Source organism: Schistocerca gregaria, chromosome 8 (assembly GCF_023897955.1).
Source record: "Schistocerca gregaria isolate iqSchGreg1 chromosome 8, iqSchGreg1.2, whole genome shotgun sequence".
NCBI lineage: Eukaryota > Metazoa > Arthropoda > Insecta > Orthoptera > Acrididae > Schistocerca > Schistocerca gregaria.
The window spans coordinates 243,419,667-243,435,885 of record NC_064927.1 but is presented as its reverse complement, the minus strand read 5'-3'; the positions used below and the strand labels follow the sequence as shown (position 1 = coordinate 243,435,885).

At 40.0% G+C, this 16,219-nt stretch overlaps 1 protein-coding gene across 1 annotated transcript in view; it reads right to left on the bottom strand.

The window, feature by feature from the left end:
- Positions 1-16,219, bottom strand: part of LOC126284455 (nuclear migration protein nudC) — a 51,125-nt gene that overhangs the window by 24,620 nt on the left and 10,286 nt on the right. The window contains exons 3-4 of the mRNA XM_049983376.1: positions 14,192-14,413; positions 707-895 (exon numbers count right to left, since the gene is read on the bottom strand). Coding sequence (XP_049839333.1) covers positions 707-895; positions 14,192-14,413 — 411 coding nt within the window. The remainder of the gene's footprint in view (positions 1-706; positions 896-14,191; positions 14,414-16,219) is intronic.

Sequence of the window (16,219 nt, the reverse complement as noted above, 5' to 3'; positions counted from 1 at the left end):
CCTTAAAATGTTGCAAGTGTCAGCCGTGGTCATAAGAGTTTCCTGTGCAGTTGTGAGTGCATTATCCTGGAGGAGACCGTACACACATGCTCTAACCGATTTGATTCATATTGATAGTGTGTGTAAAGTTTCAGCCATCCATATATACTAATGTGTGGTCACTAGCAGCCAAGGAGTCCATAGCCGACCAGTAAGCATTTGCTTTCACAAGATCGAGGACTCAGATCAAAAATGGTATGATGGGATAGTTGCACAGTGTCTGAACCAATACTTGTGTAAAAAATCAGTACACACAAACATCCAGATGAGAATATACATAAAACTGATCTTAATATTTATGAACTTCCAGCATGCTGGAGTAGCTTGGGTCAGAAACTTCCGTTAACCACTAGAACAAAACACCAGACCAAAGTTGGAAATTGTACTTTTTTATTCACTTGATCACTAGTTTTGGGCCGAGACCCCATTTTCAGATCATCATAACGTAGTCAAAAATGGCATTTCCCAAGATGTCACAAATATTCAACGAGCAGTTACAGCACTGTAACTGTTTGCTGCACATTTTGACATCTTGGGAAAGGCCATTTTCAACTATGTTATGATTATCTGAAAATGAGTCTCCCCAAAACTAGTCATAGAGTGAATAAAAAAGTACAATTTACTTTGAATGGTTTTTTTGTTCTATTGATATTAATATGACACTAACCTCCACTTCTGACAGAGTCTGTGTCCACCGGTAGTTGGGAAGATCACATCCATTGCCAGAGTTTGGTTTTAGTTTTCCTTTTTCTTTTGGATCTTCTTCCTCCTCAGCTTCACTAGCCTTGTCCCCAGAAGCATCCACATTTTCATTACTGATTTCCATGGGAGTCGGATTGGTCCTTTTGTTTTTCTCCTGTAACAATGAAAGTAGAAAGTTTTAAACACAACAATCTTAATTACAGGGCACAAAATACTGAAATACATCTTAAACTACACTCTTACACAGTACAGCGTGTGATTAGAAGTACACAATGTAACAATCCTCCTTCTCCTCCCTGCAGATGGTACGAAGGGCAATTATCGATTTGTTTTTTGACTCCCGTTACAACAGGGTCACTCAAAACTGAGTGTAACGCTTATTGGAATGTGCAACATCTTCCCTGTACCATCTCCCAAGTACTTCTTTTCTTTGAGCATTTCTGTGATTCATTTGCACTCAGAGTACAAACTCCCTGTTAATTCAATTTGGAGAGCATCTCAGATGAATGAAAAACATCTCTTCATTTATTTCTACAAATAAGCCATTCACTTGGCATCTAAAAGGAGGCACACTAGAGTCTAGACAATAGCTATTTAATTTATTTTTCATTGTGGTTGCCGTATTGGTCTACTTGGCTATAATTTTACATTACATACAATGCACGCATTTCTAGTACTCTCCGACAAACAGTACAAGCATCGGTCCCAGGCCATGTGCTAGTGTGTGGTCCACTGTCAACAAAACAACTGTACACACAAACTACTACTAAACAACACACTGTATTTTACATCAAACTAAAAATCCATTTTTAGAGGAAGAACATGAAGAACCAGTTTTAAATTTAAGCTGGGGATGCAGCTACTTGCTCGCATCAATCCTTTACAACATTTATTATATTTCTCAGTATAGGTAAGGTGCCACTGATACTCCACTCATAACATTTTACATGTTCCCTGACAACCATGTAGATAACAAGCACAAAACCATCTGATTGGACCTAAACATCACTGTTCAGACTTACGGTAAGTGGCAGCCCATGTTAATGTCTAATTGGGTACTTGGCTCCACATTATTGGATCTATTTCCAGCCTCTCCACTAATTATGATGGATTTAGGGTGCAGAACAGTATGGCCATCAACACCCTTAATGGATATAAACACACACACATCCTGGTTCGAAAGATGTCTGTTCTCACAAAGAAAATTGCTACAATAATAACCCAGGAACATATAGTAGCCATCCACTCTATCACTAATATTTTCTCCCCAACAGTTGACATTTTTACTGTTGACAGCTAGGATGGTGAACACATCTCCCAGCTAGGATGGTGAACACATCTCCAACCAAGCTGAGCGTTGATCTTGTCAGCATGTGAATATGTTGTTGTTGTTGTTGTTGTTGTGGTCTTCAGTCCTGAAACTGGTTTGATGCAGCTCTCCATGCAACTCTATCCTGTGCAAGCTTCTTCATTCCCCAGTACCTACTGCAACCTACATCCTTCTGAATCTGCTTAGTGTACTCATCTCTTGGTCTCCCTCTATGATTTTTACCCTCCACACTGCCCTCCAATACTAAATTGGTGATCCCTTGATGCCTCAGAACATGTCCTACCAACCGATCCCTTCTTCAGGTCATGTTGTGCCACAAACTTCTCTTCTCACCAATCCGATTCAATACTTCCTCATTAGTTATGTGATCTACCCATCTAATCTTCAGCATTCTTCTGTAGCACCACATTTCGATAGCTTCTATTCTCTTCTTGTCCAAATTATTTATCGTCCATGATTCACTTCCATACATGGCTACACTCCATACAAATACTTTCAGAAATGACTTCCTGACACTTAAATCTATACTCGATGTTAACAAACTTCTCTTCTTCAGAAACGCTTTTCTTGCCATTGCCAGTCTACATTTTATATCCTCTCTACTTCGACCATCATCAGTTATTTTGCTCCCCAAATAGCAAAACTCCTTTACTACTTTAATCGTGTCATTTCCTAATCTAATTCCCTCAGCATCACCCAACTTAATTCGACTACATTCCATTATCCTCGTTTTGCTTTTGTTGATGGTCATCTTATATCCTCCTTTCAAGACACTATCCATTCCGTTCAACTGCTCTTCCAAGTCCTTTGCTGTCTCTGACAGAATTACGATGTCATCGGCGAACCTCAAAGTTTTTATTTCTTCTCCATGAATTTTAATACCTACTCAAAATTTTTCCTTTTGTTTCCTTCACTGCTTGCTCAATATACAGATTGAATAACATCGGGGAGAGACTACAGCCCTGTCTCACTCCCTTCCCCACCACTGCTTCCCTTTCATGTCCCTCGACTCTTATAACTGCCATCTGGTTTCTGTACAAATTGTAAATAGCCTTTCGCTCCCTGTATTTTACCCCTGCCACCTGTAGAATTTTAAAGAGAGCATTCCAGTCAACATTGTCAAAAGCTTTCTCTAAGTCTACAAATGCTAGAAACGTAGGTTTGCCCTTCCTTAATCTAGCTTCTAAGATAAGTCGTAGGGTCAGTATTGCCTCACGTGTTCCAACATTTCTACGGAATCCAAACTGATCTTCCCCAAGGTCGGCTTCTACTAGCTTTTCCATTCGTCTGTAAAGAACTCGCGTTAGTATTTTGCAGCTGTGAATTATTAAACTGATAGTTCGGTAATTTTCACATCTGTCAACACCTGCTTTCTTTGGGATTGGAATTATTATATTCTTCTTGAAGTCTGGGGGTATTTCGCCTGTCTCATACACTTGCTCACCAGATGGTAGAGTTTTGTCAGGACTGGCTCTCCCAAGGCCAGTAGTTCCAATGGAATGTTGTCTACTCCAGGGGCCTTGTTTCGACTCAGGTCTTTCAGTGCTCTGTCAAACTCTACACGCAGTATCTTATCTCCCATTTCATCTTCATCTACATCCTCTTCCATTTCCATAATATTGTCCTCAAGTACATCACCCTTGTATAGACCCTCTATATACTCCTTCCACCTTTCTGTTTTCCCTTCTTTGGTTAGAACTGAATTTCCATCTGAGCTCTTAATATTCATACAAGTGGTCCTCTTTTCTCCAAAGGTCTCTTTAATTTTCCTGTAGGCAGTATCTATCTTACCCCTAGTGAGATAAGCCTCTACATCCTTACATTTGTCCTCTAGCCATCCCTGCTTAGCCATTTTGCACTTCCTGTCCATCTCATTTTTGAGACGTTTGTATTCCTTTTTGCCTGCTTCATTTACTGCATTTTTATATTTTCTCCTTTCATCAATTTAATTCAATATTTCTTCTGTTACCCAAGGATTTCTACTAGCCCTCGTCTTTTTACCTACTTGATCCTCTGCTGCCTTCACTACTTCATCCCTCAAAGCTACCCATTCTTCTTCTATTGTATTTCTTTCCCCCATTCCTGTCAATTGCTCCCTTATGCTCTCCTTGAAACTCCATACAACCTCTGGTTCTTTTAGTTTATCCCGGTCCCATCTCCTTAAATTCCCACCTTTTTGCAGTTTCTTCAGTTTTAATCTACAGGTCATAACCAACAGATTGTGGTCAGAGTCCACATCTGTCCCTGGAAATGTCTTACAATTTAAAACCTGGTTCCTAAATCTCTGCTTTACCATTATATAATCTATCTGATACCTTTTAGTATCTCCAGGGTTCTTCCATGTATACAGCCTTCTTTTATGATTCTTGAACCAAGTGTTATCTATGATTACGTTGTGCTCAGTGCAAAATTCTACCAGGCGGCTTCCTCTTTCATTTCTTTGCCCCAGTCCATATTCACCTACTACGTTTCCTTCTCTCCCTTTTCCTACTACCGAATTCCAGTCACCCATGACTATTAAATTTTCGTCACCCTTCACTATCTGAATAATTTCTTTTATTTGATCATACATTTCTTCAATTTCTTCGTCATCTGCAGAGCTAGTTGGCATATAAACTTGTACTACTGTAGTAGGTGTGGGCTTCGTATCTATCTTGGCCACAATAATGCGTTCACTATGTTGTTTGTAGTAGCTTACCCGCATTCCCATTTTCCTATTCATTATTAAACCTACTCCTGCATTACCCCTATTTGATTTTGTGTTTCTAACCCTGTAGTCACCTGACCAGAAGTCTTGTTCCTCCTGCCACCGAACTTCACTACTTCCCACTATATCTAACTTTAACCTATCCATTTCCCTTTTTAAATTTTCTAACCTACCTGCCCGATTAAGGGATCTGACATTCCACGCTCCGACCCGTAGAACGCCAGTTTTCTTTCTGCTGATAACGACATCCTCTTGAGTAGTCCCCGCCTGGAGATCCGAATGGGGGACTATTTTACCTCCGGAATATTTTACCCAAGAGGATGCCATCATCATTTAATCATACAGTAAAGCTGCATGCCCTCGGGAAAAATTACGGCTGTAGTTTCCCCTTGCTTTCAGCCATTTGCAGTACCAGCACAGCAAGGCTGTTTTGGTTATTGTTACAAGGCCAGATCAGTCAATCATCCAGACTGTTGCCCCTGCAACTACTGAAAAGGCTGCTGCCCCTCTTCAGGAACCACACGTTTGTCTGGCCTCTCAACAGATACCCCTCCGTTGTGGTTGCACCTACGGTACGGCTATCTGTATCGCTAAGGCACGCAAGCCTCCCCACCAGCGGCAAGGTCCATGGTTCATGGGGGGGGGGGAGGCATGTGAATCATATGTAGCTAAAATGTGTTGTATCAAGAGTGGTATTCCACAAGCTTCACATGAAGGTGGATTATCATGCTAGAAGAGGAAACTGTGTGTCAACAAACACTGTCCTATTTGTAGCCTGGTGAGTGGTAAGCACCACTTCTTTTCATTGGGATGGCAGGCTTGAGGTTTACCAAGCCCACATGGTCAATTTGATAGTGTGCATTTTTTACTTGTAACCGCTTACCTTTCTACTGCCACATGATCCACATTTCTTATGATAAAGTGTGCAGGGGACAGCACACTGAATCATAAAGCCATCTCTACATACTTCCTTAGATGGTTTGTTGGCTGCATCATTTTCCCATATCCTTGTCCTGGTGTTCAACGGGTAGCAGGAAAAGAAGATGGGAAAATTTCTACTTTGATGACTTAGGCAGCAGCTCATACATAAATGAGGAAGTCAAACATAATGAGATTTGGTGTTCTCTCTCCTGCAACATGACAATATTCAGTGTTTGGCCCATCTTTATCAGGTCTACACAAACTCGATTGCTTTTGAGGATTGAAAATGCTTCGTTTAACAGATTTCTACAGTAAAATGTTTAATTTCCCATTCATTTTGACAGACAATGTATTATTTTTTTCTGTGATGGGTACTTTTTTCCTCCACCTACTAACCAAAAGATGACAATCTCAATATTAAGAGGACAAAATCCCATTATCAGATTTAGTCCATCTACAGATGAGGTGCCAGAGACAACCATATTTCCTAGTAGGGGTCAGCGAAGTGAAGTGAAGCGAAGTGGAAAGAAGACAAGGATTTCTGGTCAGATGAGTATAGGGTAATAGCAACAGCAGCAGAAAATGGTATAACAGGAGTAGGATTCACTATGAATAGGAAAATAGGGCAGAGAGTGTGTTTCTGTGAACAGTTCATTCTTATCAGAATCGACAGCAAACCAACACTGACAACGATAGTTCAGGTGTACATGCTGACATCGCAAGCTGAAGATGAAGAGAGAGGGAATGTGTATGAGGATGCTGAAAGGGTAATACAGTATGTAAAAGGGGGATGAAAATCTAATAGTCATGGGGAACTGGAATGCAGCTGTAGGGGAAGGAGTAGAAGCAAAGGTTATCAGAGAATATGGGCTTAGGACACGGAATGAGAGAGGAGAAAGACTAACTGAGTTCTGTAACAAGTTTCATCTAGTAATAGAGAATACTCTGTTCAAGAATCACAAGAGGAGAAGATATACTTGGAAAAGGTTGGGTGATACCGGACGATTGCAGTTTTATTACATCATGGTCAGGCAGAGATTCCAAAATCATATACTGGGGTGTAAGGCGTACCCAGGAGCGGACATAGACTCAGATCACAATATAGTCGTGATGAAGAGTAGGCTGAAGTTTAAGACATTAGTCAAGGAGAATCAATACGTAAAGAACTGGGATACGGAAGTACTAAGGAATAACGAGATATCCTTGAAGTTCTCTGAGGCTATAGATGCAGCAATAAGAAATAGTTCAGTAGGCAGTACAGTTGAAGAGGAATGGACCTTTCTAAAAAGGGCCATCACAGAAGTTGGGAAAGAAAACATAGGTATAAAGAAGGTAACTGTGAAGAAACCATGGGTAAAAGAAGAAATATTTCAATTGATTGATGAAAGGAGGAAGCACAAAAATGTTCTGGGAAACTCAGGCATACAGAAATACAAGTCACTGAGGAACGAAATAAATAGGAAGCGCAAGGAACTAAGACAAAGTGGCTGGAGGAAAAATGTAAAGATATCGAAAAAGAAATGATTGTTGGAAGGACAGACTCAGCATATAGGAAAGTCAAAATAACCTTCGGTGACATTAAAAGCAAAGGTGTAACATTAAGAGTGCAACGGAAATTCCACTGTTAAATGCAGAGGAGAGAGCGGATTGGTGGAAAGAATACATCAAAAGCCTCTATGAGGAGGAAGATTCGTCTGATGTGATAGAAGAAGAAACAGGAGTCGATTTAGAAGAGATAGGTGTTCCTGTAATAGAATCAGAATTTAAAATAACTCTATAGGACTTAAGGTCAAATAACGCAGAAGGGATACATAACATTCCATCAGATCTTCTAAAATCATTGGGCGAAGTGGCAAGAAAACGACTACTCACGTTGGTCTGTAGAATGTATGAGTCTGGCAATATACCATCTGACTTTTGGAAAAGCATCATCCACACAATTCCGAAGGCAGCAAGAGCTGACAAGTGTGAGAATTTTCGTACAGTTAGCTTAACAGCTCATGCATCCAAGTTGCCTACAAGCATAATATACAGAAGAATGGAAAAGAAAATTGAGGATGCTTTACTAGAAGAAGGGATCGGTTGGTAGGACATGTTCTGAGGCATCAAGGGATCACCAATTTAGTACTGGAGGGCAGCGTGGAATGTGAAAATCATAGAGGGAGACAAAGAGATGAATTACACTAAGCAGATTCAGAAGGATGTAGGTTGCAGTAGGTACTGGGAGATGATGAGGTTGCACAGGATAGAGTAGCATGGAGAGCTGCATCAAACCAGTCTCAGGCCTGAAGACCACAACAACAACAACAACAACAACAAAGACAACAATGACAATAAGCTCAGATTTTTAGCTGTCTTATACTTTCTTTCCTTGAAGCAGATTCCATTGGGGAATTCTCTTCAATCCCCAAATGAATGGTTTCGAAGGGACAATCCACGTTTCCTTTTCTTCCCAACTGATATACATACATAACACAGAAAACACACACATTTGTACTTTATGTGGGTAAAGTAATCAGTTTCCCATTTAGAAAGAAAGTTATAGGATTTTTGTCTTTTGCTTGAGCATGCTATCATTAGGATACACCTAGCTTAGTATCAATGAATAAATCCATCTTCACGAAATAGTTAATATGTGATATACCAGGTAATGAAAAAGTCAGTATAAAATTGAAAACTGAATAAATCATGAAATAATGTAGATAGAGAGGTACAAATAGACACACATACTTGGAATGACATGGGGTTTTACTAGAACCAAAAAAATACAAAAGTTCAAAAAATGTCCAACAGATGGCACTTCATCTGATCAGACTAGCAATAATTAGCATAACAAAGACAAAGCAAAGATGATGTTCTTTAAAGGAAATGCACAATATGTCCACAATTATTCCTCAACAATAGCTGTAGTCGAGGAATAATGTTGTGAACAGCACTGTAAAGCATGCCCAGGGTTATGGCGAGGCATTGGCGTCGGATGTGGTCTTTCAGCATCCCTAGAGATGACGGTCGATCACAATACACTTGTGACTTCAGGTAACCCCAAAGCCAATGATTGCACGGACTGGGGTCTGGGGACCTGGGTGGCCAAGCATGACGAAAGTGGAGGCTGAGCACACAATCATCACCAAACAACTCGCGCAAGAGATCTTTCACGCGTCTAGGAATATGGGGTGGAGCACCATCCTGCATGAACATCGTACGTTCCAGCAGGTGTTTATCAGCCAGGGCGGGGATGATGCGATTCTGTAACATATCGGCGTACCTCTCACCCCTCATGGTAACAGTTACAAAACCAGAATCACCCATTTCTTCGAAGAAAAAAAGCCCGATAACGGTATATGTGGTAAATCCACCCCATACCGTGACTTTCTCGTCGTGCAATGGAGTTTCCACAACAGTTCTAGAATTTTCGGTAGCCCAAATTCTGCAGTTGTGGGTGTTGACAGACCCTTGGAGTGTGAAATGAGATTCGTCGGTCCACAACACGTTACTCACACAATCGTCGTCATCTGCCATCTTTCGAAACGCCCACACCGCAAATGCCCTCCGCTTCACTAAATCGCCATGTAACAGTTCATAATGCCGATGGATTTTGTATGGATAGCATCGGAGGGTACACATAAGTGCCAACCAAACAGTAGTGTATGGAATGCCTGTGGTACGTGCGACTGCACGAGTGTTGACTTCCCCGTGCATAGACCAACCCGCTACAGTCTCCATTTATTCCTGAACTGTCTCAGCAGCATTACGCCTTGTGCTCCGTCGGCCACTATGAGGTGTATCGTTTATACAACCCGCGGCTTCGAACTTCGAAATCATTCTTGCCACAGCTGCATGTGTCAACGGACCTTTACCCGTTCGAATCCCCTTCCTATGGCGATAGGATCGTAACGCTGAACTTTCTCATTCCTCATTCTGATAATACAGCTTCACTAAAAGCGCCTTTTCAGGTGACGACAACATGCTGCAACTGCAGGCGCATCTGATTGTTTCTCTCATTACAACTCCTTTTATATACGATTGTCATGCACAGTCACTGCTGTTTTGCTGTCCAGCACCATCTGTCGGACATTTTGTGAACTTTTTTTTTTTTCCTAATAAAACCCCACGTCATTCCAAGCATGTGTGTCAGTTTTTACCTCTCCATCTACATTATTCCATGGTTTATTAAGTTTTCAAATTCATACTGACTTTTTGATCAGCCGGTACAAATGAAAAACAATGTGCATACCTTATGCCTATACAGGGTTCCTGGAAGGAAGCTTACAGTATTTACACATGATTTAGTGTGTAACACAGGAAGGAAAAAAGTCGCTATAAACACTTGTTGTAAACCTCATATCTTAGGAATTACAGTTTACTATCACTACTGTCAATGACCCCCATGTCTCTGTGCTACAGTTCACCCCCATTTGTGCTCAATGTGACAATCATCTGTTGCAACACTGCCTTCCACCCTATGTCTCATGGAATCTGGCACTCATTGGAACATCCCTGGTTGTTGCTGGATTGCGTCGCAGGTATTGAAGCGTATACACACCACTTACGGGGACCACATACAAAAGGTCTTTACAAGTCCCCAAAGCAAAAAATCCACAGGGTTAAAGTCAGAAGAATGAGCAGGCCATGGTATTGGCCCTCCCCAACCAACCCATCGCTCCTGAAAGACTCGTGCTAGGTGATGCCTCACGCAAGGTTGACCATGGGCCTGTGCCACATCATGCATGTACATTTGCAGTCTTCATGTAATGGCACAACAGTTAATTGGTTTTGAAGGAAATGACAATACTTAGAACCATTAAATTTGCTATGTAGAACCTAGGAACCTAAAAAGCTGTCCCTGTGATGCCTGAATGCTTGGACTCACTGCATATGGTAGGGATAGAGTGACTGTTCATGGAAGACTGTCCAGACAACAGATTTAGCAGTACCTTTTGCTGTAGCTATCCTTCAGGCACTTGTTCCAGAGATGTCCATCCTATGTTCTAATACTCACTGCAAGTTGTTTGAGGTCTGCCATGATCCCATGTTCATGGTGCAAAGCCACTGGAAAAGGGTACTAAACATCTTTACAGATGGTGTATGGCATTGTGGACATTTGGTGACATAGAGGTTAAAAGCCGGTTGGCTTCTTCCATCTGCTTCTTCATGGCAGTAGACCATACCTCCCATCTCTTGTGTTGAATAGTAGGGCTCCATCGAGAGCTGTACAACCAGTGACAGACACGGAAATAAATTACAGTAGTGTACTGCTGTGTCACAACAAATAGTGTGCTGTATGAACACTATGGGTACACTAGATAAAAGTAACATACTTGACCGATACATTACATACCGTAGTATGCTGCTGAATACTGTAAGTGTTCCTCGGTTGGGTGCATGGTTGATACCATTGCAAACACATTGTGTTGCTTGTACCTCTAGTACGTATGCTGTTTCCTCATTTGTCTTGTGCCAAAGTGCTTGGTGTGCAAGATAGGTTCCTCGTCCACATGCAGGACATAATTCCGAAGATATGAGATTTATGACCAATGTTTATAGGACCTTTCTCCTTCCCTTAATGCATACTACATCCTCTGTAAATATTAGAACTTTCTTCCAGACATCTAATAGTGTAGCTCAAGTAAGGGCAAGTACATTCACTGCTAGCCCCCTAGTGCTTATCGTCAACACCATTCAGAACACTCCATGTCCACTGTTTCGTTTCAGACTCCAGCCAAACACAGTGACTCTGAAGTTGTGACACTGTAATGGCCTGGTGAAGTGGCACTGTATCGTATTTGTGTGCAGATGATTAAACTATCAACAAACGTACTTATATTTAAACAATTATGCAATATGAGAGATGATCACAAATGTTTTGATTGTCATTTTTATTCTATTCATTAACTTGTACTACAGTAGACTTAGTTTAATTTCATATTCCTTGTTACAAAAGCAAGGTGATTCCATGATGATATTACAAACTTTCAAGGATGAATGAGTGTAAATGTATCAATTCGAGGTAACTGATCATGGTCCGGAAACAAGAAAGTCAAAAGTTTTACGCAAAAATCATTCCGATACCTCTGACAGTGAAATACTTGAACTGCTGCTGTTACTAAGATCGCAGGGTAGGCAACTTTCAGGGTAGACCAAAACAAGACAAAAATGTATAGTAAACATGTGTTCTAACATGAATACCTTGAGACCTATGAACTCTTGTTCATGTTTGCTACAGTGAAACACATCTCTTCTACAGAAGAAATGCTCATAGCTCTTAAGGTAACCTTTTTGGAGATCATAATTGCTGGACTTTTTTTCTTGCTTTGACCCATACTACCTCTACCAAAAATACAGAAACCAAAGAACTTGCAGTGGATGTGTTTCACAGTATCAAAGATGAACAAGTGTTTGTAGTTCTTAAGATTTGCATTTTAGAACTCATGTTCACCAGACTTTTTTTTCATATTCTGATCCATACTACCACCTCTGTAAGTCACCTACCCTACAGCCTTCACTAAAACAGTACCAGTAGATGTATTCCATAATCAGAGGTATTTGAACGATTTTTGCATGGAAGTTTTGACTCTGTTCTTTCTGCTCCACAATACCTTACCTCACATTGATAAATTTACCCTTCTCCTTCATCCCTGGAAGTTTGTAACATTACAGAATGACTTATCAATGTATCACATTTGAACAAGCATTCAAGAATCCATTTTACTTCCACTTGAAATTTATAACATAACTGATCAGTATGATTCATGCACACCGGGGAGTTTGCAGTACTGGAAGACGGACAATGCAAGATTCGCCCTCACACAACCTTTAACCCACAGTACTTACCCCCTACACCGCTGAGATCAGTGATGAAATTTATCAACATCAATTAAAATCAGCATATCTTAAAATACTACTGTCTCTGTTAAGTATTTTTGTTTATTACTGAGCAGGGAAATTACACTCTCATGAAGTTCTTAACACCAGTTCATGTTTCTGGATTTGGCTGAGCATTATTACATGCATACAAGTATTAAAAAATATAGCTGTGTGCCGCACAAACACTTGATTTGTGCCACATGCAAACTGAGGGCCAAAGTTTAATGATTAGAGATGCAGAGTTTCTATCTAATGTCACATCTTACAAGGGCTTTACTAAAGCAGGTTTTGCTTGAACATGAAACTGCACTTAGTGTTGTTATAATTCTTTTTTCAGAGTATTGTGCTAACTTCTGAGGTTGCGTGTGGTACATTGCAAATTCAATACTAGTCTACGTATTTGGAACTATCACAAAAAAATTAATGACAAAGAACCAGACATATAAGTGATCGTATACATCTCAACTCTGCAAAGTGTATGCAGAAATTTGATGGCTCATGTGCAGACTCAAATACTGATTAGCATAAAGAGTTTGTTGACTTGACATGCTAATAGAAACAATGCTGATTCAAATAGATCACTATGGCAACAGTGAGACCTCACACAGTGCAGAAAGTGATAACAATAGCTTCTTTCCATTTCATTCTTTTCTGCCTTGTAAAATTTATTCCAGCTAATTGATGCACATACCAGTTCAAATTTTTTACTTACTGTTACAAATTTCATTACTCATTTACTGACAACTGCTAGTATACATCCAATTTCCATTTTCCTGCTTCTTGAAAGTGACTGATGTTCTTCACAAGTAATATCCACTAACAAGACAAAGCTACACTGGTACACAAGCAGTATGTCGCCACTCTTCGCTGGTGGAATACGCACTTATTCTGCATTACGACAGTGGCAGCGCACTGGTATGGCTTCACTGTTCAACCACAGCTACTAATGCAAATACAAACTCTTAACCAAAAAATGTGGGAATTATACATTATTAATGATATGTGACATAACCAGTAAATTTTCAGGTTTTAACTTTGCAATTTTTCTACATCAATAGCTGCAACAGCAAGCTTCATCATATGGTCTTGCATTGGCATTATTCAGCAGAAACGACTAACCAGAAAACAATGAAAATCTGCCAGTAAATAGAGAAGAGTTGTAACTGTATACAATGTTTTTGAGGAAACTGCAGCCTGGCTTTTGTTACTCTTCAATATCACCTCTACGCAAAATAACACTGGGACAAGCTATCACACAACTTTTAATACTCACATGTGAAATAAAAGTAGACAGAGAGGTGCTATGCATCAACATTATCATGCGAGAGGAGCCTGAAGCTAGGAGTCAACCATTAGGAAACAGATGATAGAATTTTTATCACATTTACAGTCCAATTCTTGTCCACAGGTGGGCACAGAAGCTTAAACTCCAACTATCTTTTATAAAAGAAGTTCTAAATGCTGGCAGGACCAGCAATATCTTTACATTTCTATAAAAGTTCAAGGCTGTAGTGACAAAACGAGATTATGCAAACAAATACAGCACATGAAACTAAAATAAATAAAAAATGTTTTCATAATGACTCTGCACAATTAATCTATCAAACTGACTTGATGCATATACTAACCTGATCAATTTCATCCTGCAATTTCTTGGCCTCTTCTTCGGTAAGTTCAGTAATGGACGCTGCTTCTTCAGCCTGTTGTTGCTTCTGTAGTTCCTGTTCCTTCTTTCTCTGTGCTTCTGCTTTTTCACGGCGTCGTTTCTCACTGGCTTCTCGTTCCTCGGCTTTCTGTGCTTCCATGTCTAGTGCCACCTTTTCATATTTCTTGAACTTTTCCATTACCAACTACACAAAAAAAATGGAGTCACCCTTCAAGTTAATGTATCATGTGCTTTAAAATACTTCTTTTCAATGCATATAAACGGAAAATACAGGATACAATATAAGTAATGGACGGAATAACTCACCACATAGCTGATACTTTGTGCAGTTAATAAACAGATAAAAAAGACTAAAAACCAACATTGCTCACCCATCCTGTGTTTATAACACATCCCAAAATATCTTACTTTGTGACTTAGCATATGGTTTCCTGGAGATAGCAAGAGTTTCCTGATTTACATTTATCCTTTAAATTCACAATGAAGTTAGAATTATATTTACTGATAGTCTTTCTCACGCAGAGCTTTATCACAAACTTGAAGTGACTATTACTCTATCTATCCTTTCTCACAGACGCAAAATGTGTTTCCAATCCCTCTTTTCTCAAGTACCTAGCTTAAGTATTTCTTTTCTGCCAAATAACTCAATCATTTACTAACACACACAGACAGGTGCAGTCAACCAACAAAATTCAAAATTTGTTCCCAAGAATTCTGCACACTATAAAATCTTATAAAAGGTCAAATAATTCACAGTTATACTTACAAGGACTACCTGAATTATAAACTCCACTTTTACTTAAGAAATGTAGCAGTATAGAAACACAAATCGCCACTGACACACACAGTTGGTCAATGAGCCCAGAGCTACAGCAGTTGGAAGATCACATCACTGCTCATTTGCCTACAATAGCTCTTTAAAAGTGTTATGCAACTCAAGTGTCCCGACATATATGCAATTTGTTCTTTAACACAGTTTTTAAAGGTATAAAATCACAAAATTGTTGCTTATCACGTTGAAATGTAAGGAACCTCGAGTTTCAGAGGACTTGGATATAGCAACTCTGTGAGTTTCAATTAGATATACATGCCACGGTGTTGTTGTTGTACTAAGGTCAGAACATGCGGACAAAGGTCACAAAACTTGAAGCCTGCAGGGTGCACACAGCCCTTTAAGGTTATTTCTGCAAACTCCATCACCTTTTATGCTATGTAAATACTCTGTCACCTTGAGCACAGGTGCCAAAACCCAACTAGAGGTGAACATTTTGAGAAGTGACTACCATTTGACAGACTAACGAGTGCACTGCTGCACATTCATGAATCAACAATAGATCAATCCTGATCAAAGTTTTTGTCAGTAGTCTATAATAATAATCATCATCATCATCATCATCATCATCATCATCATCATCATCATCATCATCTCGCTCGACACGTATCGGTACAAGCTGGTAATATTCAAACACTATGACATCATGATGTTTTCCACTGGTGCCAACAGCAGCACCACAACTGCTGCATCCTGAAAAGTTTGGCACACAAAATTTAAGTTTCTGAAGTTTAATTTCAGCTGTGGGTATGCAGTAGAGGCGAGGTCAGGCAATAATATAGGTTAATCAAGTAAGACACTGGGCAGTATTGTTGACCTTATATCAAAACATTCCAGGCAGACATGGTTGCTACCCTGGTCATGGGTGAAGCACCGACACATTGTGACCAAAAGTGAAGTAATACTTTGTACTATAAGAGCACTTGCATGTTACCGAGGAACACACAACTGCAAATATAACATGGCCTAACAACCTGTGCTCGGCATTGAGTGAACTAAGAAAAGCTAGCAGGCAAGTAGTATGGTGAACCTGCTCCCCTACACCCCACCAGCAGAACTATGTCAGAAGTGTGGCTATAAGGGCATAAATAAGAGAACTACAGACTTTTTGAGTTTCAGAGAAACCATGTCTATAGCTGGGTGAAGAAGACTGAATGG